Source organism: Anopheles coluzzii, chromosome 2, assembly GCF_943734685.1.
Source record: "Anopheles coluzzii chromosome 2, AcolN3, whole genome shotgun sequence".
Classification (NCBI taxonomy): domain Eukaryota; kingdom Metazoa; phylum Arthropoda; class Insecta; order Diptera; family Culicidae; genus Anopheles; species Anopheles coluzzii.
Window position 1 is genome coordinate 48449743 of NC_064670.1, and position 27872 is coordinate 48477614.

Genomic DNA, 27872 nt, shown 5'->3' on the forward strand with positions numbered 1-27872 from the left:
CTCCCTTGCGGCGTTATTTTTCGCGTCGTCGGCTTCGCAAGCAGTCATCAAATTCTCCTCGAGAGTCTTTAGCCAACAAACGGTAACTGAACACGTTTCACGCTGTGTGTTTTTACGATCTAAGAACTAGCAACCAAACGCTTCCAACAAACGCTGGTGTGTTACAAAAAGTACGACAGCAAAACTGTTTTGCATCACTGTTGACGAACAGAAGCACCGCATTTCGGGCTTATTTGTTGCGTGATTTGATCGAAAACATCAGTTTTAGTTTATGAATCCCTTCTTTAAGGGCAGGGGGAAAGGGGCAAGATATCCGGGAGAGAAAGAAAGAAAGAAAGAAAGAGAGGGAGCAAAAGAATGAAGGAGGATGTGGTGGTGTTGTGTAGAATTTTAGTGGTTATATCGTGTTGTTAGTACCGTTCAAGTGTGTGTGTGTGTGTGTGTGTGTTTTGGTCGAAGGTGCCGAAAGGGTGTGATTGTTCTTCCGTTTTTCTTCCAGTTGCCAACAACTGTTCCAATTGGATTGAATGGGAGAACGAAAGCATTCCTTTCGGCTCGCGGCTTGCTGCTTTGATTCATTGACAAAAAAAGCCAGTTGTCAAAAATTTCTCAACGTTAAAATATCGCAAACTCCCTGGGGGGTAGAAGGAAGGGCATCAAAGCAGCATTTTTCTTAAGGAATATTCAGCGGTTGTACGGTGTGCTGAGTCAGTGTTGTTTTTTTTTAATGTTTTCTCTTCCGATGGCCACGGCATCATAACGAGCCACAAATAAAGCCACACGCTCCTCTTCCGTCTCGCTTGTTGGAAGGTTTGGTCGGAGCTAGGCCGGTGGGGTGTGGGGCGAACGACCAACGATGATTGTATATTATAAGTAGAATGGCAAGTAAGATGATTTTGTTTCATTTCCAGCAGCATCAAAATTTACAGTGCAATTCGTCAGATGGCATATGAGTGAGCTGTTGTTTTTAAAAGAAAAAAAAGAAGCAATAAGGCAAATAACGTAAATAAAGTTGTGTACGCGCAATACTACACACGCCACCAAACCTCGGAGGCACAACACATAAGCAGTAGTATAAAAATAAAAGCGATCGCCGAGTGCGTGTGTGTGTGAGAGTGATATTTAGTGTGGTGTGTGTGCCTGTGTGTGTTTACAGAGAGTACCAGCGGCTAGTGGAGAAGTGAAGCAGACGGGATCATCGATCGCGAAGCCAGCAGTGCAGTGGTGCGAAAGAGCGCGAGATACAACAAAAATGGCTTCTTTCCGAAATGCCGCACATCACCAGAAGAGCCTGTCGGTGGAGGAGCGGGCAGAGATGCGAGAAAAGTTTGAGGAGGTAAGTGTGGAAAAACGTGCGAAGAGACGTTTCATCATGTTGCATCCTCCCGAAGGGGGGAGGGGGGAGGGGGGGTAAGAATGTTCTAACCTCCCTCCCTCCACCTCGCATAATGCCTCCATGCCTGCCGGCAGAAAGCCTCGTACATAGCGGGACCTTTGTGTCCGTACGGCGCCGTTCACTTCTTTGCGTTGCGGGTGGTGACCATTGGGGTGGTAACTGCGGTCTCAGCCACGCATCGAGATGCCTCCCGCTGGGGGAGGTGAGCAACACTGTTTGCTGTGAAATTGTCACAAATCTTAAGAAAAACCTTTATCTACCCAATATAACTGTGCATATTGATTAAATCTTCTGCTCTTGGTGGAATTAGAACTAACTCTTCCTACGCCATTTTGCGTACACAAAAAAAAACGCCCCTTCAAACACGACGGGGGGGCATTTGCATGTGCGGTTTTAATAATATTCACCCTCCCACGAGGGTGGTGAGTGTGTCCTGTATGGAATGGTGTCCATTTACATGATTAAATACTGTCGTGCGGGGGATGGTTGTGTGGGAGTGAGAATTGTTACCGATTCACGTACACAGCTAGCGCCATGGCCAGCCCTTCTAGCTGGAACTTCATTTCTTTTTCTATTGCCCTTACGAGCGAACGGTTTACTACCACCCCCTGCTGTGGGTACGGGAAAGCAGTACGCTTGTTTCTTGTTTAATTAATTTCCAATTGATTTACGATGACTCATTGCCGGCGTTAGACGTGTAGGGGCGCATGGAGCTCTTTACCGTGGAAATCCCTATCGATTGTGATGAAGAACCTACCCGGAAGGGTTCACCGGTTTTTTTTTTTTTTGCTCTTCTCTAAAGTCGTTCTTATGAGCCGTTCAATGGTATCGCCCTACTCTGTACCCAGCCCTGGCGCCGCCTTACACATCCTCGGCTGTATGTGTGAGTGTGTGCGTTGTTAGCCATATTCCCGTTGCTATAGCATAATTGTATGCCGGTACGGCGCGCGTCTCTAGTGCGCTTCTCATTCAGATCCGACCGAGCAAACCAGACGTTTGACCTCATTTCGGTCGGACGAAGTCGTCGTCGTCGTCTCCGTTGCCGGCATTCCGGCTCCCGGCAAAATTTGCCGAACGAACCCGTCTCCTATAACACGCCACTGCTCCGGCCGAAGCCGCCGGGCGAAGGTTGCGTACGCGCATGCCACGACACTCCCAGCGTGTGCTTCCCGTGGGGCGTGAGAGGCACCAACCGGGGGGTGTCCGGGATGGTTTTCGGTTTTTCCCTCGCCGCGTTCAAGATTTTTCCGGTGCTCTCATGTTCTGTTCATGTTGTCTGCTCCACCGTTTCAGTCCCCTTCCGCCTCCTAGCACTACAAATTCCAAGGGTGCGGCATGACCACCTTTTCTTCCCGCATCCCGGATGCGCGTATACGCGCGCCGGTCGTTGATTTTGTTTGCATCCGGAAGCTGCCACCCGAGCCCACACACCGTCCGGAGCTTCCTGTGTGTTTGTGTGTGTGTGTGTGTTCTGGATTGAATTTCTTCTGGCATTTTTTCATCCGGTCGATGGCTTTTGGTGGATTCCGCGCAGGCGGACTTACTGCTAACGGGCGGACTGTCTGGAACACGTGTACATACGCCCGGTGCATTGAGTTATAAATTGCACGGTCTGCGTCTTGATTGAATTGATCATAGGATCATAAAATAATTGTTCACATTTTTCCTACTTTCACTCTGGAGGAACGGTCCAAAAAGGCCGTATTGCTCTTCAGAATATTAATAATCTATTCTGTAGGCATCTACTTTGTAAGTAGTCAGTGGAACATTTGCTGGTGTTTCAGTCCCGTCGGGGGCAAGCCGACATTTCGTCTAATAAATTCCAGGCGTAAGATTTAGTTCCTTTGTGAGGAATTGGGAGAAATTAAATCCCCGTTTTGCAGATGTCGAAACCCCGTTGAGATCAGAGTATACTTCTTCATGCCAAGTACACAGCGTCTATGAACGTATTTATTTTCGCCAACGCCCCAAATGCTTGAAACCGTTCAAGAAATCTCTTACCCATGAAGCGTGTACAAGCGTTCATCAATTTTAAGGCAAAAGTGGGAGAAAAGTTTTGTTGTCAAAGCCTTCAGGAAACACTTCCGTACAATGGCCATATATCTTGCCCATATATACCACCCTGGCCATGTTTAGTGCCATAAACTACCACTCGAAAGTGGACTGCAAAGCCTACACAAAACAGACAGTCCTGTTTTTACATATACACACAGTTACACCCACGCAACGATACCGCTATGAGGGAGTACTCGGACGTCAGTAAGGACCTATTCAGATCGGAGGTCAGCTTCCAAGCCGAAGGTGATACAACACGGCATAAAGTCTTTTCTGGAGCTTCACTAGAAGAAGGCATTAATTTCGCCCAAAGAGCACAGCAGCAGCATGTCTTTCTGTGTCGGTACTTGTGTGAATGTGTGTGGGAAATCGTTCAACATGCTTTGCATATATTTTCAACCGAGAAGAGGGACGGTGTGTTTGTTGGCGATTGAAATCGCTCAAAGCTTTCTCACTTTTGGTGGTTGGAGGGGGGCCTTAGGCTTGTGTTTTTATTTTGAAGATAACTTTCACCTCAACCATTCCTCCGAGAGGATGGCACGATGATCGCCCCGAAAGTCCGCCACCCTGTCCCCCTGAGCCATTGGATCGCGGATGCTTCACTTATCAGTGTGCGTTTTCCCACTCCGCTGAAGGTCACGCGCATATTTTATGCTTCCGCATCATTCCGGCACCGTTTTTAGGGGTGTGGAGGTGGTGTGGGGTCGCCAGGGGGTGTTTCTCAAAGTAGCTTATCGTGCCGCATTCCGGAGCGCACTGCCTCGCACAAACACACACACACATAAAAACACTCATAGCAAAATGAGAGCTCTGCTGGGAGTGTGCCCAACCGGATAAACACGTTCCATTCCAACCCGTCTGCACATGAGGCTGGGAGGGGTGGGGAAGCCACCTAGATACTGATACAGCCCGCCCGCCCCGTGGAACAATGGTCCATTGCAATGTTGGGTGCATTCCCGAGATTCAGCAGATCCCTTCGACACACGACCATAGAGCCATATTCTTCCTTGTCAGCAAAGTAACGCTGTGTGACTAATTTGCACACACACACAAACGCGGGGCACTTACTTTTACGATCAGTGTGGGAGACAAAGGAGACACATCGCACTGTAGAGAACGCGATCGTGACATCATCTGCCAGCCAGGGCCGCTACACCCGCCAACCCGCCAATGCTGTGTTGCACTATGTATGGCTATGTATGATCGCGACGCTACGACGCAATTTGAATATTGCCTCTTAAAGATCAGCTGGGAGGGAGAGGCAGAGTATGCGTGTGTGTGTGTGTGTCAGCGAGAGTTAGCACACTACAGGCGCACTTCCGTGTGCTTGAGCTATTATGGAGAACGAAGCTTTAAAGTGTTCGGACTCTTGTTGTCGCTGACGGCCTGCGTGGAATAGAAAAAGGAACAAAGGCAAACACACACATACACACAGCGAGTTTATGTCTCATCAACAGTTATGAGTCAGGGGTATGAATCGACAGCGCCGGCTCCAATCAATTCTTTTATTGACTTTTCTATCACGTTCGCTCGTTGTGCGCAGCAGCGCCGTTGCCTTTAAGGTGCAAAGGTTGTGCATATGATTGTTGTTCCGCGGCTCGGAGGAATGCAGGGAGTGACAGGAACTGCCAGCAGCAAACGTTGCCGTGTGGCCTTCGTCCTACAGCTGCACAATCGCGGAGAGTTACCGCTGTGTGGGCGAAAGATCAATGGACACAGCACTCCAAAGCTCGATGGAACTCCTCCACGTCCACGTACGCCACCATCTGCCTGGCGGGTCTGATTTTGGGAGTGGATTTAATTTCGTGCATACGCAATGTCCTTACAGCACGTACCAAAAGCGCTTACAGCGTTACATCACGCTGCGCTGGTAGATGGTGGATCTGTACAAACATGACATCAGCGGCGTGCTCCAAATAGAGTCACCGCTTACTGAAGTTTGGGGACAAAAGAGGAACATTATGCCATTCAAAGATCGGTACCGTCTTGGCCTTCTTTGAAATGGAAAGCACAACAATCGGGGGCAAGCCCACAGTTTCGTCACTTGGCGCGATCGTGTGCACGATCATTACGGGGAGGGTAGCGAAAGTAAGCAACTTAGGCTCAGCAGCTGCCAAAAGCTCCAAATGAACTGCGTGACTCCAAGGGTAACGTGCTCTGTTCAATTACCACGCCGAAAGAGAGTTCCTTACAACTCGCCTCGTTATGACATTGGCGATTCAATCGCGACCACGCTAGACGAGCCCGATCGAGGAAACGCTCACCCATTCCCGCGCGTGTTGGCTACTGTGGTGTGTGTGTGTGTGTACCGGAAAAACGGTTCCATCGCCGCAATGCTAAACAATAACGTCCCAATCACCTCTCCTTCACCGTGTTTTCAGGGTGGCCACGGGCCCAAACGGGCAGTGTCGAAATTGATAATGCGAAAGACTTCGTGCCACTATGCCCACAACTGCAGCTGCTGTTCAGCTCGAGCATCCGAAAAATGTGCAAACACTGCAGCCGGAATGTTCGTTTTGTGTCTGTGCAACGGTAGCTTTTTTTGTGTGCTGAATTTTCGGGGTCACCCGCCGGGCATGTACGGGGAAAAATTAGGTAATGAATTAAGCTCGTCGGTTGGGGAGAAACCGATTTTTTGTAGCAACAAAAAAAAAGTCTAGATCCATTCGCAAACACACGAATTCAAACTAAACAGGTTAAAAAAAGCTTTAACTCACAGCAAAAAAGTCGACTCCCCCATCCAGTACCCTCCTGTGTAAGTTCTTCAAAAAAGGCTTTTAAACAGGCCCGCGAATACATGGCAAAGAAAATGGTACGCTGTTTTTGAATGGCTTGGCGCGTGTATGAGTGTGTTTGTGTTTATTTTGCTGCTCCCGAGGCCAAACATATCATTATCTCGATTCATTATCTAATTTACATGGAATTGGTGTTTACCCACCAACCACCACCCGAGGGGGCCAATTGCTTTGTAGGAGCGATAGTGCGGCCGATCGAGTGGCTGGGTGGGAAAACGGGGTCAGTTCGATCGATTGCAGTTTTCTCCGCGGTGCAGCCGCTGCACTGGTGGCCATCGCATGATGCTGCCGCGCGGCTGCACCTTGAGAATGAATTTGAACTCTATGGTATTATAATTGCACATAAATCTCTGCGTCTAGAAATGGATGAAAACCCCGCACAAGGCTGTTTGGGAAAGGCGTGCAATTGAGAGCGGGTGCCGGTTGAGATCAAGCGATTGAATTTGTCATTGAAGTGTGATTTGAAAGGGAATAATAAAATGATTTCTCTTGCCGTTCTCTGCAAAGAATTCGTAGATGAAAGTGTTATTATTTGAACCATGCCCATTAAATTCAAAGACTATTAAACTGTGAGCTTTTTACAAAAACTGTAGAATAGAGCAGTAGGAAGCTTCCTGCAACTTTCCAGTTAATGTAACAATTATTCTGAGCGTTGATAATTTATCTTGCAATATACTATTCATGCGAGTCATGGCGCATCTGTATTGTCAGACACTAGACTCGTTGGGCTGCAGTGAGCAGGTCACGTAATTGCAATTTATTTATTTATTGAATTGATTGATTGATTGAATTGAATCGACTGGCGGCACAAAGACAGTATGGATATTATTCGATAGTAGACAATTTCAGGGACTTGCATCTCAAGACACCGTCAATGGAAGACCAAGACAATACAGGAAGATTGTATTTACATATCCCATTACCTACCAACAATTCCCATTAGTCTACATATTTGAATGACAAAGAAAGCCGATGAGACAAAGAAAAAAATATTGAAAATTGATAACATCGTTCTAAAGAACCGATATCATACTATCTAAAAATGTAATTAGATAGTAATGCTATAAGAAAATTAAAATAATACTATATGAAAATAAAACTGATTGCAAACTAAACTCCAAACTGAACTCCAACAATGTCATGCTCTTTAATAAAAGGGCACCCGTTGTACAATTTTTAACACCCTTTGCGGGTGGGCCTTTGCGATACTCCCGGCAATTTATCGACCACACTTGAAATTATCAATCACACCGACGTGAAAGAATTGCCCTCCGCCAGCTTACAAGCAACACACACGGCACACACACCCCTATGGGATGTAACTTGCTGCCAACAAAATGTGCGCACCATATGTTGTTTGTCGACCAACGGAGCTCCGGGCGGGAGCGATAAGGCGCAACATGCTGTCTCTGTGGCTGTGTTGGTGGTACTATTTGCATACGCGCATCGTTCCAACCGCGAATATGCGTGCGTGTGTGCATGTCTCTATTTTCAGCGTGGCTCTGCCCGCTGCGGATTCTCCCCCATCGAATCAGCGGCGTCGCGTTCTGTCGCGTTTATTTTCGCGTTTATTTACGCACCATGGTGCAGCAGTAGCTTGGCCGATGGAAATGGAGATGGATGGAAAAATAATTTCACAGTCACTCGGTGGTCTCCATCGACCACAATCGTCGGTTGTGGCCATAACAGCACGACGACGAGTGTGGTGTGCTGCGCTAAAGAAGCAAATAAAGAAACCGCTCGCGTCTTTGGGCAATAGGCAGCCGATAATGTATGTTTGTGTGTGTCTGTCTGTGTGGTGTAAAGCCTGGATGATGATGATCATAATGAAGATGGGGGATGTGATGAAAAGTGGTACGTACGAGCGAGGATGACGCTATATCGACGCACCAGGCACAGCACCCATGCTCAGGAGGGGTCAAGAAACTTCGATGCCACGTTAAGAACGGGGCACACACCGCACCATTCTGCCCAAACTAACGCTTAGGGTGTTGGGAGTTTTGTGGGCCGATTTGTTGTATGTGTGTGTTGTTGTTGTTACACTGTGTTAATTGGAATCTTTCAGCAGAAGCGTGCCTACAAACGATCAACTATGCGTGTTTTTTTTGTAATCACGATCTTTTGAAGCTTATGAAGATGGATGATCAAACTGGTTATTACGTGCGCGATCTGTGGCTGTGGGTTTCGTTGACTTTTGAAGGAGAAAAAAACAAACAACACGTGGAAAATCCTAACCTGTATTGTTCCATTCGTTTGCAGGTTCTCGAAGCTGTGCGCAGAAATAATTCACAGCTGCCTGAGAATATAGCATAAATTGATTTTTACTTCCAATTTACAACACATTTGCCTGCATACGATTTGTGTACGCGTAAAGGCTCGCTTAAAATAACCCTTAAAACAGGAGGACGAACGTCAACTATTAGTTTAAGATTGTGCATTTAGCTTATGAACGTGTTGAACACACTCTTTGTGCAATTAATCCCAAGTGCTACTGTAAAAACAAATCGTTCATTTTTTGTTAGTTGAATAAACACAAACAGCTACCAATACTGTTCTGTTACAGATTCAGATAACACCGCGTTTAATTAGCGAGAAAGGTCATCCGGTAGATAAGCCACGTCGCCAAGACGCAAACATTCATTCGCATTGCTAAACATTGCAACAAGGCCCACCGCCACTCTGCCTCCCTTTCCCATGATGCCGTCTCGGTTGCACTGACGCTTCAAACCCTGAACGGCGAAACGATTCATTTGGATGCAAAATTTCTTCATCAACATTCATCATCTGCTGCTGCTGCTGCTGCGGTGTATTGCAAACTGCTGCTGCTGTTATTGCTCCCGCGACAAGCCCGACTGCACGCAAGCTCTAATAGCTGCAATTCTACTGGATGGGGCCCGCACACAACACAAACACACAATGGCCCGCATTATTCTCACAGCAGTGCGCGACGCAATGCACCACTTCGGGGATCGTTGATGGACAGCTTCTCATGTTGCTTCATCCGCCCGTAGCGATCATTCGGTTTCTCTGATTACACAGTTGATTAAGCATCTTTTTTTATTGTAGTTTCTCCGGTGTTCTCTGGTCAGCATCAACCGGATCAATGGGACGATCGTAAGCTAGCGTCCAGCAGTCATACTGAAAGCTCTAACAGTGAGAAGAAGTGACTGCTATAGGAACTAGACGTACAAACTCCCGTTGATCAACGTTAGGGGGCTGTATTAGAAGTATCTCAATGTTCCGGGAATGTATGTTAGTAGCAGCAGGTTTTTTTTTCTGTGATTCCGAGTATAGAAATCCGGTTTGACGACTGGGAAAGAACCTTAGAGCGGGGCTGGAGGGTACGATCTTCTCCCTTCATCGCACCCGGACATGTGTTGCGATCGATTTGTCGCCCGATCAAGCACGAATTACGTCCGCACCCGCGGGTTCTTCTTGTCAGTTGAGACGCTGACGGAGCACTACACCGTCACGATAATGTACCGAGAGTGTGCTGCAACGATCGTATCTTCTAACCACAAAGCCATTGGTTGGCCGTGAAAATCGAGACACGTTACACGGAAGCGCAAAACCACAAACCGCCGATCCACCACTGCACCACTCACTCTATCCTGCCTCACCTTGCATAATTGATTGTGATTGTCACCGATGGGTAAAGATATGGCCCAACCATGTGCCTCGCAATATAAGTGATCGTATCTAATTAAAATTCCGGGTTTGCTGGGGACTTGCAGTTACTTTGCTGTGCGTGTTTGCACCTTAAGTAATTGAAAACAGGTTGATGATGCATCCTTTTCCTATTTTTTTTTGTTTTATAGCATGCTGCAACGAGGTTGCAGGAGGTGTGTGAGCGCTTGCATAAGAGGAAGCCACATACACATGGTTTCGGTGTCGTATGGCTTTGGTTTACGATTGGTTTTCTTTTCGCACTCTGTCTGTGGCGGGTATAGGCGGCGCATCCGTGTACAATGGAGTACAGCATTATGGAATCGTGCTTTGCGGCGCTAAACACAGCACACACACGCACGTATATAGTGTAAAATAGTGATAGGAAGTTACGTTTGCTGCCCGCCCAGACGCCCATTGAATGTTCGATCGATTCGAATGAAACAATGCACTAACAGTCATGCGTTGAGTCTGGAAGACGAGTCGTTTTTGTTTGATTGCAATCAGGTGGTGAAAGGAGCTATGGCACCATTATTTGCAAATTAGATAAACATTGATTTGGTGGAACATGACGTGGGCAGACAGGGTGAGCCTTACATGGTTTTCTAGGAGTTTTCATAGCTGTGGGACACTTTTATTGACTTTTTCTTCCATGAAATGAACTTAATGTGATAGGAATTGGATTCTATAGCACCCTTGTTTGACAAATCCAATAGGAATTTGCAAAGAGCCTGCCCAACAAGGATCCCGTAGAGTCCAATTTCCTACATATGAAGTTCACTTCCCACAAGAAAGAGTCAAGAAAGTGTCCTACAACTATGAGAATCTTTAGTAAACCCTGTAACGTTCGTTTTTAAGATTTTAGCTGATCACTGAGTCTTCAATTAAACGTATTGTTAACGATTACAGTTGTAGCTCTCATCGTATATGATAAGATGAACAATAATTAGAACAGAACATGCATTTTATCCAATCTTTAATTCTATCCATTAAACTTGATCAGTTCTATTCTTACGATTATTGGCCTCAAATTCATCTTTCGTACGTTACAGCGCTCGTTCGCGTCATTTCCCAGCGCATTATGGTAGCGTGTCGTAACTAAATACAATCGTCGGTGTTTTTTGCGCACCCAAAAGAATAGAAAGGGCCGAAAAAGTGACTAGCAAAGGAAAACACTTTCCCGTCCCGCTTCCTCTGTGTTGGTCGTTGGTCATATGATTGAAAGCGGCGATCAATCTTGCTGGGGCTACATATACCTGCTGCATAGCAGCTGGACGCTGTGGACCCCAATCGCAGATTCGGGGATTTTGAAAGCGTGAGTAAAAGTACAAAAACAGTGTAAAGCCAGTGTACCGGCATCAGAATGGTAGTGGTGGTAGTAGTAAATCGACCGTGGAAACGTCTTGGAGCACGAGATTTCGCCCTCTTCCGGTTGGTTTGCAACGGCAGCGGCGGCGCCTGTGATTCCCTCTGTAAGTGAACCGATCAGTGCTGCGCCACTGGGGAAGCCGCTCGGAAGAGAAGGGCGACCGCGCGGCGTTCTCCCCAACCAATTTCCGATGTGTGAACCGCGCCGTTCCAATTTCCACTCGACAAATGGGGAGCTGCCCCGTCCGTCCCGGTGGGAAAAGATCGGTACAATCTGTACGCTAACGCGCACACGAACCAAAACAACCTTGAGCGTGAGGCGTGTGATGCGAGTTTTGTCTTAGATTTTGTGGATGACTGCACAAAGGCACCCCCCCCCCCTCCCGCCCTTTGGTATGTTCTCTGCCGGCGCTGTGGCGCATTTTAGTTCCTTTCGCTTGATCGGGAAGGGGCAGAAAAGCGAATTGGGAAAACGATCGTACGAGAAAAACGAAATGAGCGGATGGAAGCAGCGGTCTGTTCAATTGTTGCTCGATATTCGTTTGTTTCTGTGTGTATGTGTGTTGTTTCAAATCACGTGAGCTGTACCGATTGTGTGGTATGCGGTAAAACTGTTTTCCTGACAACGTTTAATTTATGATGCGTTTAATGCTTTGGCGCTTTTATCTCACCACTTGACTTGAACTGTCAAGTACTAGGAGCAGTAGAAGTAGTAATAGATATTTCAAAATTATCAATTGAGATATCTCAACTTACTCTAAAACTCAACGAAGGAATTGCCGCCACTTGACGCCAAAGGCGCAAGGAATGTGTCGAGTGGTTGCCGGTCGGGAAAGCAAGAGGTTGATTTTTATGATGGAATACGAACAACTGAATGGTGTTAAAGAAATGCATTTACACACTTCATATTTCGTTTGTGACACGTAATGAAAGTGATTGCATAAGGGAAGATGAATTATGAACAATAGATCAAATACACTACCCTCGCACTCAAGTCTATTACGCTGCGCCTTGATTGAATTATTTTTTGGGATATGAAGGTTGAATTGTGTTACATTCAACTTTCCAAAATTTGTAGTAGGATAAAGCGAAGGGTTTATCAGCTGGCAGATGGATGAACACATTTTAACATTTATAAGTTTGGGTCGACCCTCTAACACACGCCCTAGCTGGGCCAGCTGGGTTCAATTAAACATTGCTCTCCGCTCTTCTTTTAATGGCTGGTGTTGGTTTGTTGTAGTTTTCGTTACTGAGAGTTGAATTAGACTTCAAAAATGGTCGATTTTTTCCCGCGCCTACAACAACCTTAAGCATTGTGAACTGCAATCCAATCCCTTCCTGATGATTTCATTCGCTTCTGATAGTGCTGATGCTGGATTTTTGCTGTTGCTGCTGCCATTAGAGTTGGTAGTCCACACCTAAATTGAACGGAACGCGTCAAGCGGACGGTGCGGGGAATTCAAGAGAGTCCGCCACATGGTTAATAGCTCACAAATTGCAATCATTAACATTTCTCTCGACTGGTGCCCGCGGGCCCCGACAAACGGGAGGGTGTATTTGGGGCCCCTTTGAGACCTGCTGCAACGCTTGGTGTGGTATACTGTGCAGTTGAAAATGAGTCCAAAGCGCATGGAAAGTGGAATATTACGGTACACTCCAACACACACACACAGGCCAGGAAATCGTCAATTTACCTGAGCTTGGGAGGTTGCTAACGACCTTGCTCCAGGAGGGTGGAGTGCTGTTGCTGCATACCATTCCCGAACTGGAAACATCAATGATTTTTACCGTAAGGAATTCCGACCATAGCCAAACCGTCGATACTGGGTATCATTCGTTTCCTGCCCAAGCAGTGAGCAACACTCTTCAGAAACATGTCTACATAGTATTGCTTTCCCACTAGATACCACAGTATGCATAGTGAACCATAACTTGTTCTGAAATATCTAGAAGCCTACCTTAACATAATCTGCGTGATTGTAGTGGTTCGTTGATGTGTCCCGAAACGTACCTGGTTGAACCTGTCACTATTCTGACACCCTTTACCGATTCTTTGGTGCTCGATGATCAATCACCGTGTCGTTGGTGTGATGTGTAGCATGTTAGCATTCAAATGTACGCTGGCGAAGCAGCTGACATCATACGCACACATATCGCGCACCGATCCCGCGCTATTGGAACCGGCCGTGCTAGAAGAAGCTACAGATATATCCGCCTGGAAATAACAGCTCATATCGCAAACATCGCGAGACACTATCGCGACATCGAATCTCCATTTGTGTGAGACAAAATAGATGGAATGTTTCACTGTTCCCGCCCCGTATGTTGAAGTGTTGTGTTTTACAGATGTGTGTCACATCACGCCGGTTGCCCCACATGTTCCTTCAGCCTCCTCCATCGCCCACCAACCACAGTATGTGCTGAACGAAATCGATTTTACACATGAATTTCGTTTGGTACATTTCGTCTGCTGCGACGGACGGTGATTGGTATGTTGGCTGTCTACCCTCGTTGAACGAAGGGCGCAGATTGTATCGATTTTGTGTATGAATTATTAGCACCGATAAGCTTTGTTGGCTTCAGGCAATAAATGTGTGTTTGTAGTTGTTACACGCTCAAGGTTATGGGCTGCAATAGTTGAATACACGATAGCGAGATATCGATTTGCATTTTATTCGTTGCTTACGTTCCGTACGCTTAAATAATGCGTGTATGTAAAGGAAACAATTATTTAAATTGCTTGCGGTAGTTGATAAAGTATCTGTAGTATGATTGATAACAGCAGTGCAATTGTGTCAGCAAAAAAGTATTGGTTCTGTCAGAAGTGGGATTCGAACCCACGCCCTCAGAGAGGACCAGAACGCTCGGGGGAGACCCGCATGAAGGCGGGCAAGATTGCTCTTGAGTCTGGCGCCTTAGACCGCTCGGCCATCCTGACATGTTGAGAGGGGCGTGCTAGAACAGAAAGTGCACCCATACGCCGTTAGAACACGTAATAGATGTGATTAACTAAGACAGTTCAGTAATTATTAGTGCTTATTTAGATTTTTGTTTCATTCCTTGTGTGCGCAATATTATCGATGCAGGAATCGTTAAATTACAGGATTAAAGTTCTATAGCAACTATTTATTTTTTTTAATTGGGAGCATGTAATTCTAGTGCAATGTTTATTTGTATTATGTGAGTGATGTAAAGTTACTGTTGTTAACGAGTTGATATGGTGAAGTGCGTCTTATTGGATAAGAGCAGTGCGAAGAGCGTAACGTGAAGATGTATCTATCTCTCTCTGTGTGTTGGTTGCAATATGGTGGGACTCAGCGCGCACTGAGTATAAATATGTGTGTAGCAGCGTATGGGAGTATGGCCCGGATAGCTCAGTCGGTAGAGCGTTGGACTTTTAATCCAACGGTCTAGGGTTCAAGTCCCTATTCGGGCGGTGAGATTCTTTTTTGTTTGTGGGTGCTTTGATTGCCTGTGTTGCTTTATTCTCAATCTTAGTTACTTACTTGTTTTCATAATATTTTTGACTTTGTTGTTGAACATAAACGGGGTTTATATTGTATATTTAACGTATCTGGCACTCTATTCTAAACCTAACACATTTTCTTCAAAAACGATTCAGATACGAGGCCTGAAGCTACAGTACAATATGTGCTGTCAATTTTACATTGCTTTCGTTTTCCTAATATCGCATGACCAAGCTGTATAATTTGTAATACATTTAGCACCATATGAAAAGGACAATTATGTAAAATATGCTATGAAACTATGAAAATATATTTCAGTTTAGCCTTAAATAATATTTCATTCTTAGATTAAATCTATTTTAGCATATAGAAACAACGTTTATTGTTGCACTATGTATAAATAAACAGCATATGTTCATGTTCTAATAAAAATTCAAATTATTTTTTTTTCTAATTCATTAGAAATGGCTCAGTTAGGGCAATATAACCCAGTGTTCGGCAAACTTTCTGACAGAAAGTGAACAATTGTTTAAAATGATCATTGATGCTAATATGTAAACAGTCAAATTTATGTACAACATATAAATTGTGGGAAAGCTCTATAGAACATGGGAAGGGAAAAGAATCACCATCTAGACAACAAAGTGCCACATGCGGCACGTGAACCGTACTTTGCCGTATCACTGTCCAAACTAACGACAATTGCCACATTTTTACGACCTGGTGGTGTTCTTAAATTCATAATTTTGGACTGTTTTCTGTGATGACACAATGCTAAAATAAATAATATGTATTAAATAATTTTAACAATAAATTACAATTTAGAACAGTGTTTTAGATACTTTGTATTTATATTTTCAAACCCGGGTTTAGCTGACTGAAATACTTATATTCAAGACGAAAAAATGGGGTAAGAGTGAATAATACGGAATCACAAAAATTTGGTTGATCTAACTGTCGTCTCTGTAGTTGATGGTATGTTTGAAAGACCGACGGAAAAATGTGGGTTGTGTTAATATGGTGCATTGGCGTAGGGGCTGGGAAGAGCCCGGGTAGCTCAGTCGGTAGAGCGTTGGACTTTTAATCCAACGGTCTAGGGTTCAAGTCCCTATTCGGGCGGGCGAGTTTTTTTGCGGCTCGTTTTTTTTGTAGTGCAGTGGATTATGCTTGGCAGTATTTTGTACAAGTCTCTGGGATTGAATCATGGTGTTGATAATAACAATATTAATAACCTAATAGTAATACAGTCAGAACTCTATAGTTGAACGCTTTATAGTTGGCATGCTTCTTAATTGAATGCTCGATATTTAATAGCATGCGTTTGTATAGAAAACCCAGTATTCAAAAATTTTCAAAAATCTCATGCCTTGAAGGAAAAAAAAAGATTTATTTGTATGGAAAACGTACCAACTAAACAGCACATATTCAATAGTTGGCAGGGAATCGATGTTCAACCAGTGAGTTCATATTGTAGTAAGTTTGTATTAATGCATATATTCGCTGCTACTTAAACCATCGCAATTTTAATGTAAGTGCTCTCCGGAATAATACCTAAGCATATTAAAATATATATGAATCGTAAGGTTCTAATTAATGTCGTCTTGTTATGTTGTTCATAACCTAATTCTTGCTGTAAAGGTCGGATGCCACTACAGCGTATACTTATAGAACACTTAGTTTTAATTCTGAATTCATACAATTTGCACCTGTGTTAAACTATTTCTTTATGAATCAACTCATTGAACTCAAGTAAACATTTAAGAGTAGCTTTATATATTATCAGTGTATAGTATATTAATTAACAATTGCAAATGATGCTTCTTTACATCATAAAATCAGCTTGTTCATGAGTAAGTAGTAAGTAAGTAAAAAGAATTTCATTGTCAGAAGTGGGATTCGAACCCACGCCCTCAGAGAGGACCAGAACGCTCGGACCCGCGCAGTAGCGGGCAAGATTGCTCTTGAGTCTGGCGCCTTAGACCGCTCGGCCATCCTGACATGTTGCGTGGTGCGTGCTCAAAGCCGTACAAAAACCGGTCAATACTTTCCACCGCAAAATGAACAAAACAAACGGCCACGTTGTTAACATCGAAAACATCGCATGACGCATGTTTCACTCTCTTTCCATGCAGCGCTCTCGCAACTGGCACGCACTACTGATATTTGCAATTCGCGCCAAAACTTCGCCAGATCGTTTCCGCAGCCGAAATTTGCTGAATGAATTAATCATGAACGGCTACTTAACTCCTTCTTCTGCTGTTTTTGCCCTCAGTAATATGGATGCGCATGGTCCAGCCCAAGAGAGGTGGTGGGAGCACGTATTACGAGCTATTTTGGTATGTGTAGCTGGCATGGATGGGCCGTCGAGATATAACACACGTGCAGTAGTGGTATAATCGTATAGGAACAATAAACGAACAATAATGAATTCAAACGTTAAAGACTGATCATTGGTATTGGTTAGGAAAATAGTTTCGCTATTTACAGATAATTTTCGTCACTACGTCTGTGTAGCCACCACTGAGGGAAAGCGATTGCACGGGTTGATGAGAGTTGACTGGGGCAGATGATAAACTCCAATCGAAAGTTTTATTTGTGCCAATTTTTATAGTAGGGCCAATAGCCAATTGCTTCGTCGGCTGTGCTGATGAACCATGCTGGCAGTTATCAGTAAAATGAACCATCAACGGGGCTATTTTTCGCCGTTTTCCTTTTCCCCTGGTTCCCTTGCGCGTACGCGTGAATGCCGCAAGCAAAGCGTGATTGCAGAGGACGAAAAGGGGACCTAAAACTAATATGTATTTACTCAACCAACAATGCACAACAACGCACAATGGAGATAGGCCACAACCAGGGTACAGTAGAGAGAGAGAGACAGAGAGAAAAAAAAGAAGATGCGATCTATTGGTAATGGTAAAAAGCAACTCTTCCCGCTGTACCTCCTCCACGGCCAACTCTCCAATGCATTCGCATGCTGGTGTACACGGGTGATATGCAAGACCGCGGGTGACATTGTACGGGCTCGTTATCGGTGCCTCCCGCCCAAGGGATGCAGCAAGCGGTGAACTAGATGAACAACCGGGGAAGCGGAGGTGCATGCGCGCACCCCGGGAAGTTAAGTTTCTTGGCCACGGGTATCGGCTCTACTGATTGGGGCTGCTCCCCATACATCGCCCGAGCCGATAAGCCAAGGCATACACGCACACATACGAAACAGAAGAAGTGATAGAAAAAAGAGAGAGAGAGGGAATCGAGGGAGAGAAAAAGCGAGAAAAGAAAAAAAAATCGCTGCAAAAGGGAGAAAACGTAACGTGGCGCTGGCCGAAACCAAAAGAGGAAACGAAACAGAACGACAATCGCATACCAAGTGTAACCGTTCGTGACCGTTTCGCGGTTCGCAGGCTTTGCCTTGGGGCCAAAAGTGCAGCGGGCCGGTCGGACAGTCTGATGTCAACATTTGCCCACAAGCGGTCGCTGCTGTTTCCATTCCATTCCGAGCTCGCGGTATCGGTATCGGTCCCCGTCGTCGTCCGCCATTTCTTACCCGTTTGAAACCTTGTGGCGCGCTCTGCACCCAACCCCTCCCGGACCAGAAGGGAGGTTACAGTTTGGATTCGTTTGTTTATGCTGTCGCGTATATCGTGTGGGCATTAATCATCACAGGACGCACGTATCGGCCGTTCGAAGGATCGTTGCGCAAAGTGCCCTGTGGACACACAGTGACTACTACTATCGTGCCTTGATTTGCAGTGTTTTGAGTGTGTTTAGTTTTTAGGTCGTTTGAAACACAAACAAGTGATCAATCGCCATGGATATACATCAGATCGCCAAGGAAGATGAGCTACTGGAATTCCGCCGCATCTTCACGCCGGAGCTGTATGATCAAGTAAGACAAGATCGAACCGAGCATCTGCGGAGTTTAAATATATCGTTTGCAAGGTATTGGTTTTGTTGAGGGTCAGAATAACTGGAGATGTATTCCTAAGATGACCGGCAACCTTCCGATGAGCTCACTTATTGTAAATGAGTCATAATATGGACCTAAAAGACAAAAAACAACACTGATCGAATTCCATCCTGTTCCTCACACCAAAAAGGTTCGAACATGAGTAGATGGTTGCAATATTGATTCAACCCCCATGGGCGTGACTCATCGCTTTGCGTTGGGAATGCCGCAATATCCCTCCAAAACGACTTCCCGACCAGCGCCCAACCTGATTTGCAACTTATCAAAGCTGTCATTAGTCACACCGGAAGCCGACATAGCCGAAGATATGGTGCTTGGACGGATCGAACCATTTCAGTGCAACCGGCCAACAGAAGGTTGCAGTTAAAGTTTTGTTTTCGCTTTCCACCCATTCGCGCACTCATTTCGCATTTTTAGGGGAAGAGCTAGGTCCTCCAATTGTACGGAAAGGAAGAAACCACATTGCAGTATGAATTCTTCTTTTTACGTTGCTGACAAACGGTTTCTGTTTTTGCCTACTACAAGCACGATAACAGGATTAATTTGTCGTTACGTACGTCGGTTATTGTTTATCATGCGTCATTGGCACTGGGCTTTTTGGGTACGCGGGCGTCCTTGTGGGGCGGGTTTTGGAATTGGAAGAATTATATTGCTTTACCACACCGTGGCAAAGCACAGCGGAGAGAGTATAGGCGCGCCTTTAGTGTGGCATAAAGCAGGGAAAGGTAGTTTCACCTCCACCAGTGCTTCAAACAGATATTTGTAGTTTGGGGCGAAGCAGTCTTTACAGCCTTCTTATCAGGACCGTTCAAATGCTTTTAACCGTACCATTTTTGGTCAGGTGTCTTATCGTTTGATTGGCTTCGGCGCTGTACTCGAAATGGGAAACCTCTGGAATCTGGTGGCTAACATTTTGTTACGAAGCAACTATTCTGGGAACTTTTCATAACCATCACCCAGTAACCTTGGTTGGTGAAGCGGCGATAATCCTATATCGAAATGGGAAGTGATAAAATCCTTCCTGAAAAGCTCTTACATGTGTAGGGTTGCGGATGGTAGATTCTGCCACTGACCAAAACATTGACCGGCAGCATATCTTATCATACATTCCTTCGTAATGTAATAATATGTTTGTTTCCCTTGGTTGCGATGAATCTATGAACCAAAAAACGCCTTAAGATACATTTCAATTTTATGTTATTGGACTTGTACATCATTCGTACATACAGCATATGACCCCCTGGAATTATTCAACCTTAAGTATATTGTAGCTTCATAGAGATGTTTCACTTACTCATGTTGAAAAATCTTATTAAAATACTTGTTTTTTAAAAACGTAAAGAGTTATTCTGTACAGTTGTGTTATTTAAAATAAACGTAAACAATACGACAAAGAGTATTGCTTATTCTAATTCCAACTGTGCAAACCCAAGGACATGTTCAATCCCTGCAAATGTGTAGCCGAATGAATGTTTTTTTTATGTATTTGTATGCTTAAATGTATGCGTAATTGGACATTGACATAGTTGAAAGATAAGATTAGGCCCCAAAAACTCTCCAGCAGGGCAAGTTTACCAGTTCCACCTGTTTGTTTCCTGCTGTGTTCAGCGCGTGTTCCTAAACCGCAACCTGATAATGCGTGTGCGCGGATGGTCGTTGAGTTCTATCGTGAAGTTTGGGCATTGGACGTGGTGCTTCAAAGCAAACGGCCCGGACCTACATCGCCCGAACCACGGCGATGCTTCTTTTCCCCATTTCCTTCTGCATCACACTGTTGTCCATGCACGCCGCCGACCCCTGAACAGCTGAACACATCACAGTCCTCATCATGCGCGATCAACACTTATCAGGGAGCGCTAGAACCGACAGACCAGAGATAACTTCAGTTGCGAACCACTCGCGTCACACGAAGTGGTCTTTCGAGTCACAAGTATCTACTACCGGAGTGTGTGTATATGTTTGTGCGCATGAAGGAGGGCACTTTTCGGCCAGGGGCGAATGATAGAATCTTCATGATCGCACACCGCACAATTTGTCAATCGTTTCATGATAACACACAAACACACTTACTGGGAACCAGAGTGCTTGAGATAGAGGAGGGTGCTGCAATTTCGCAATCTGCAACGATAGGCTTGGCCGCCGGTGGCACTGCACGTTAGCTAAAAAATGGAGCAATTGTCCTCGCCGCGATTGAAGCCACCCCCACGATGAAGTGCCACAGGGTCGGTCGATAAGCAGAGAGGGGATTCGTAAAGGGAATTCGCAAATTATCGCACAGAGCAAAAGTTAATTGCCCTTAATGCGCGAGGATCACCAACAAGAAGCATGCACATGCGTCAGTACCGAGAGAGAGAGGAGGGAGAGAGATTGTGAGAGCAATAGAGATCCGTTTCACCCCGTTGTACATGGAGCTGGATGCACTTTTTACTTATTATTTTGGCAATATAATCGAAAATGACTTGAACGCCGCACCATGAAGGGAGGGAAAACGCGCAAGGAAAAGCTAAAGAGAAAGGAAATTTTCTAACCGCACTGACTACGCTTTATGGGGTGAAAACTCAACGAACTGTTAAAAGGACACACATACACTCACACACATACATCTGTAAGCGAGTATCACAAGGGATTTTCGCTCGGGTCACGATCAAAAGCTGACGCGTGCCAACGCGATCGTACGAGATGGGCGTGAAAATTGTGTCGCTTTTTAATTTATTTCACTCAATATTCATTGCATATGTTCAAGGGTGTCTTTGGGGGAAGTTTTTCGATACCTTCCGGTGTGCTGTTGTTATTGTTGTCCGGTCGGATGTCAAGGTCTGGTTGGCAAAATTGCAGAAGAGAGGCGCAGGTGCGTGATAGCGAAGTGATAAATATTAAACGCACGAAAGTGGTGGCAATGTGGCGCAGGGAAAATCGTCCATCCACCCCTCCCCCTCCTCTCTCCCATCGGGGTCATTTATTTGAACTGCGCGGTTGAGATTTTTATCATCGCTTAGTGCGGCCTCCTTCTCTACCTTTCTTCCGAATGGAAAAGCCAGGTTGCTGATGCTATCGGTCAGTTCCTGCTCTAGAAACTGAAACGGAAAGCTCGAAACATTTTGCTGTATTTATTCCAGTTTTTTTTTGCTGTGGTTTAAATGTAAAGAAAATCAAAAGTGGTACCGAAAAACGGTGCGTTTGCTGTGGTGTAAATCGGATAATAAAACACCTGATTTACAGCACAATCCCTTTCGATGAAGCTTGCTGGTCGATTAGCCTGCTTTTATTGATAAAACATTCACTTGACTTTCGTTTGCCGTCGAACCGTCGAAAAATGAAAAGTCAGTCAACCGTTTTGCAGCCGACGTAAAAGCCCGGACGCGCCCCGGACGATATGTAAATTCACAAGTTCTACACTCATTTCCGGGCTCGAATGCTAGAACCATTATGACTCCATCCACGATGAGTAAGCGCCAACGGGTGTGAGACCTTACGGCGAATGCGCCATCCCTTCGTTCCTCGGAAGCTTTGCCTACGGCGCACGGCGTAGCACAAGCCAGGAAACTAAGCGACCGTAAACGAGGAAAGAAAGTCAGCCTTCGGCAAGGTCGATGCACGCGCCCCTTGGTCCATTATAACCCATTTTACCACTTTGCCACCCATTATCAAGGTTTATTGTTTGTTTTGTTTCACTTTCTATCGCTTGTTCTGTGTTCCTCGTGCCGGAAGTGTGTGCCAACTTCGATAGCAGTGCATGACCAGCGCATGAGAAGCATAATTTCCCAAGAAATGTCGTTACAGGAGCCGTGGCCTGTGGTGGTGCCGTACTGGGGCTGGCGATAATATTGTTGTCTTCTCTCCACGTTAAACGCGGAATGACTCATTGCGAATTCTTGAAGCGCACCCTTCGCGTGCGCACGTACACCGTCGTCCGCCGGTTAAATAATAATCGGGCGACGGTTCGTCTGGGGTGTGTGCTTGACAGGAAAGATGCGTAAAAGAGTGTTAAAAAGATCGTCTTTAACAAATCACGCTATACGCACGAAACTGAGTCTATTTTTGCAGTGCTCAACAACATCTCTTTATTGCTTGAGCTAATCTTCGGTAGAGCTTGTTGATGACAAATACTCGTAGCTTAATCCTATCGCCGGTATTGAATAGAGGTTTAAAATGATTCATGATTCATTGGGATTTCCGATGGAGACAGCACATGACTTAGCGTGGATAAATGGATACTTATCACCTGTACCTACACGTCAAGTTCGGTTATTCATACATTTTCTCCTACGCTTTCTTTCCACCGACAGATCGACACCAACAAAGACGGCTTCATCGAGCTGAAGGAGCTGAAGGATGCACTCGACCAGGTGGGCTTCAAGCTGCCCGGCTACCAGGTACGCCTGATGATCGACGAGTACTCGAACAAGCAGCGATCGCAACACGTCGGCAAGCTGTCGTACGACGAGTTCGAGTCACTGTGCATGGACCTGAAGGCAAAGGATGTGGCGAGCACGTTCAAGAAGGTGGTCTCGAAGAAGGAAAACCTAGAAACGCTGGGCGGCATGTCGGACTCGTCCGCCGCCGGTACGACACATTCGGTGCGCGTCGAGGAGCAGCTAGCGTTTAGCGACTGGATCAACTCGAACCTGGTGCACGATCCGGATCTGAAGCACCTGCTGCCGCTCGATTCGGAGGGCAAGCTGCTGTACGACAAGATGAAGGACGGCATACTGCTGTGCAAGATCGTCAACCACTCCTGCCCGGACACGATCGATGAGCGGGCGATCAACAAGAAAAATTTGACCGTGTACACCAAGTTCGAGAACCTGACGCTGGCGTTGGTGTCCTCGCAGGCCATCGGCTGCAACATCGTCAACATTGATGCGCACGATCTCGCCAAAGGCAAGCCGCACCTGGTGCTCGGTCTGCTCTGGCAGATTATTCGCATCGGGCTGTTCAGCCACATCACGCTAGACAGCTGTCCGGGCCTTGCCACGCTCCTCTCCGATGGTGAGCGGCTCGAGGATCTGATGAAGCTGTCACCCGAAGCGATCTTGCTGCGCTGGGTCAACCACCATCTCGAGCGGGCCGGCATTGCCCGACGTTGCACAAACTTCCAGAGCGACATCTCCGACTCGGAGGTGTACTCGTACCTGCTGAATCAAATCGCTCCCAAGGATGCCGGTGTGAACGTGGAAGCGCTCAGAGTAGGTGTCGGGGATGTGGGCGACAAAACGGCAGGATTGCTCTAACATCTAATTCTCGTGGTTGTGATTTGCAGGAACAAAACGCCTTAAACCGTGCCGAAATGATGCTGCAACAAGCGGCCAAGCTGAACTGCCGATCGTTTGTCACCCCGCAGGACGTCGTCAACGGAGTCTACAAGCTCAATTTGGCCTTTGTAGCTAATCTGTTCAACAATCATCCGGGACTGGACCAGCCGGAAGAGATCGAAGGGCTAGAGTCGATCGAGGAGACGCGCGAAGAGAAAAGTAGGGGCAGCGAGATCAAATACAAGTCATTTTTCAATGTACGTGGCATATAACGAGCGTCATAAATTCGCTTCTCTGTTCGCAGCTTATCGCAACTGGATGAATTCGATGGGTGTCAAACCGCACGTGAACTGGCTGTACTCGGATCTGGCGGACGGACTCATCATCTTCCAGCTGTTCGACATTATTCAGCCGGGCAGTGTGCAGTGGAAGCGGGTGCATCAAAAATTCACACCGTTACGGAAGTTCATGGAAAAGCTGGAGAACTGCAACTATGCGGTTGAGCTAGGCAAGCAGCAAAAGTTTTCGCTGGTCGGCATTGCCGGACAGGATCTGAGCGATGGCAATGCGACGCTAACGCTGGGTAGGTGAAATTAATTTGTGTCTCTGCGTACGGGCTTGTACAGTGAACGTATTGTAATGAATGTTTTAACCACCATTTTATCGACAGCACTTATCTGGCAGCTGATGAGAGCTTACACGCTTTCGATTCTGTCCCGCTTGGCCAACACTGGCAATCCGATCATCGAGAAGGAAATTGTCCAGTGGGTGAACTCCAAGCTGCAGAGCGCAGGCAAACGGACGAGCCTGAAAAGTTTCCAAGATCCGGCGATCGCTGATGGCAAAATCATTATCGATCTGATCGATACGATCAAACCCGGCAGCATCAACTACGACAACGTCCGCGACGGTGGCAACCCGGAGGAGAACTTGGAGAACGCCAAGTACGCGGTGTCAATGGCACGTAAGATCGGTGCACGTGTTTACGCCCTGCCGGAGGATATCACCGAGGTGAAGGCAAAGATGATCATGACCGTGTTCGCCTGCCTGATGGCGATGGACTACGTGCCAAACATGGACAGTGCGAAATCGGCACCACCGGTCGCTGCAGTCGTGCAGGCTCCGGTTCCCCAGCAGCTTCCACAGCCACCCGTGGACAACGAACCGACGGTAGCAGCTCCAGCAGCGGTCGTAACCAACGGCACCAACGGGAACGGTACCGTCGGTGACGACGAAGAGGAGCATAATCTGCAAGAGGAGCCGCAGGAAGCGTCAGAGGAATCCACCACCGTACCAGCGACCACGGCCAGCGAAACGATACCATCCACCTCACCTACACCGCCGCAAACCAACGATGAGTTCGCCGATTGAACGCCTCACGCCGTCCAGGGTGTGTTGGAAATTAAGCATAGATCATCGTAGGGATGGGGTGATATGCAACGGATTTGTGGCAGAAGCAACGCAACATAGTGGCCACAACAGTCAATATAATACCAGGTTATATAACGGGGGACAAAGTGATGCAGTGTAGAGAGAGAATTATACCTTTCCACGCATGTCTATCGTGAGAATGTGAGTTTGTATGTATGATCATGTAATGTATGTATGCATGTATGTGTGTATGTATGTATGTGTGTATGCATCCAAGCAAACAACGGGTGGCCGGATGGCGTAAGCTCGTAGCTACAGGTTTGTGTGCACGTGGATGTAAAGTAAACAGGGCTAACGATCGTGTAATCAAACTTCTTTGTTCTGAAGTGTAAGAACAACATATACAAGCATATAACGCGTATGGATGTAATTGGTTTCGGAGGTAATGCAATAACAATTAGCTATAATTACATTCATAACTTTCGTAATAATTGTAGGGATAAGCAGGCAAGATCATCTACCAACCGTCTAAACCCCCAAACACATACACACACAAGTAATGTGTGACAAGAGATATCAGCTTCAAGCGTTTGAATTATTATAAACTATGTGGCCATGATGCGAGTAGCCCAAACATATTTGCATAGGTCGCACGTAAGTCAACGTTGTTTGGAATGTTTTTTGAGTTGTATATTTGATTTCCTTCTTTAATTGATTTAAACTGAACATTTTCATGCAACTAACCATTAGGCGCGGGTAACGAGAAATTACGAATAGCCTTCTTGACAGTCGCTGCAAAACAATACACGTGTAAAGTACCAATTTAAAATGTATAACTTAGGCTCAGATTAACTTGCGCTACCGGCGTGGAGGGACATAGGAGAGCAGGATTTTTAGATAATTTAATTTCAGAAATAGTACTACGATTGTTTAGGCAACCACATAGTTGTCACAAAACGTTGTCGAAAAGAAGATAAAGATCCACAACTGTTCGAGGACGGTATAAAAAGAATCCACTTTCTGAACCAAAAAATCAATGGAAGAAGGAATTGCACAGCACCAGGGAATTTAAAAGTAGAAACTTTGAAAGAATGATTGATTGCAATAACACATCCTTTCGCGCAATCGTTTGTGGCAATATTTTTACCCTTTTGTTTTCGAAACTTGTTCGCTGAACAATGGACCATGGGTCCATTTGTTTCATTAAACCAAAAGACAGAATATTAAAAACGTAAACAAAACAAAGCAAAAATTAGCAGTTATGTGCCAAACTGAAATTAAATTGTTCACCCCCTTCACATAATTCACGAAACGGTGGCACATTATATGCTTAGCAATGCTTGCAAGTAACACAATGTTGCGCCCCATTAAATGCACCACGTTTCCAGACGTTCCTTTGCGCACCCGATTAACGCTCTAAATGGTTAAAGAATTACTATCAACTATTGGAACAACATTGCAATAATTTAGGGACGGAAAAGAAATTCCTATAGGAATAGGAAGGAACAACTAACACATGGTTATATTGCTTTGCAAATTTGCAATTTGATTGAAATAGGTTCTTAAATTTTATTTCACTTCACTGCAATTAGTACATGCGAATACAATGCAGAGAATTGTGTTCTCCCATTTATTCATGTACAGCTAGAATAACAATGGCGGGGAAGGGGAGGGGAAAATTTATGTTAAGCATAAAAGAATCGCTAAACCATGTAAAGGGCGCATAATTAGCGTAAAAAGGATGACTAAACCATTCAGAATGAAAAATCTATCTGTAAAATGCAGTATTAGGTTCATTGTATTGTTCGTGAGCGTGCAAGTATGTGTGTGTGTGTATTGCATCATTCATACCGATGGTGTTTTATCCGCGCACGCTCACACATAAACACATAAACACAGATGTGCATATCGAACCACGTGGATTGAAAAGCTTATGTTTGATGCTTCTTTGAATTATTTTATTAGTGTTTGTTTTACCAGTAGAATAAGAAACCGGAATACGAAGAAACATCTAAACATTGGACGTAAAGTGTAGAAAGCATTACGGAAACCAGCCCGCAACTCAATCGATTGATACTACAGTCCGAATGCACTAAATGAACTTCGATTGCAACTATTGAATTTGTGCCAGTTAATTGGCACGCTTTTTTCAAACAGAAAACATCCAGATTTTGTTCTTGATACGTCTTCTAAAATGCAAACTATTTAATTGTGTCTGTATTGCTTAAAATAATAATTATTCAATCATACCTCACCCAGACAAACTGCACCAAGTATTGCAAATATGCGATTTTTCTCCCAATAGGAAATGACAATTGTATCAAGAGTGTAGATCAAAAGACGTAACCGGGCGGCTTTGCATTATAATACAGACAGTGGATTAACTTACAATGAAATAAAATCAAACATCATCCGATTACAACAAAAAAAAAAACAGGCTTGTTGTACATGTTGTAGGTTTGAGTGATGCAGTTCGTTTGTGTTTGTATAGGTCCACACATATCCCTTCTTGCCATACTGCTTGAACGCGTTAAA

General features: G+C 45.4%; 1 protein-coding gene and 4 non-coding genes across 11 annotated transcripts; 3 read left to right on the plus strand and 2 right to left on the minus strand.

Annotated features, from left to right (window-relative positions):
• Window positions 1–27360, plus strand: LOC120960993 (plastin-1). 7 transcript variants are annotated; one of them, XM_040384508.2, is made up of 6 exons: window positions 1–82; window positions 915–1336; window positions 23001–23900; window positions 23975–24185; window positions 24271–24549; window positions 24637–27360. In XM_040384508.2, exons 2-6 carry the CDS (start codon window positions 1253–1255, stop codon window positions 25335–25337), a joined length of 2175 nt encoding a protein of 724 aa, XP_040240442.2. In that variant the 5' UTR covers window positions 1–82; window positions 915–1252; the 3' UTR covers window positions 25338–27360. The 7 variants fall into 7 exon arrangements, with proteins under 7 accessions (XP_040240442.2, XP_040240440.2, XP_040240438.2 ...); XM_040384506.2 differs by having other exon boundaries at window positions 6–82; window positions 912–1336; XM_040384504.2 differs by having other exon boundaries at window positions 54–156; window positions 912–1336.
• On the minus strand, window positions 14097–14218 carry Trnal-caa (transfer RNA leucine (anticodon CAA)). The gene is made up of 2 exons: window positions 14181–14218; window positions 14097–14141 (listed from the first exon to the last, which is right to left on the minus strand). It is a non-coding gene; the product is annotated as a tRNA-Leu (tRNA).
• Trnak-uuu (transfer RNA lysine (anticodon UUU)) lies at window positions 14644–14716 on the plus strand. The gene has a single exon. It is a non-coding gene; the product is annotated as a tRNA-Lys (tRNA).
• Window positions 15794–15866, plus strand: Trnak-uuu (transfer RNA lysine (anticodon UUU)). Its single transcript has one exon. It is a non-coding gene; the product is annotated as a tRNA-Lys (tRNA).
• Trnal-caa (transfer RNA leucine (anticodon CAA)) lies at window positions 16629–16745 on the minus strand. The gene is made up of 2 exons: window positions 16708–16745; window positions 16629–16673 (listed from the first exon to the last, which is right to left on the minus strand). It is a non-coding gene; the product is annotated as a tRNA-Leu (tRNA).
• Window positions 27361–27872: the final 512 nt, after the last annotated feature.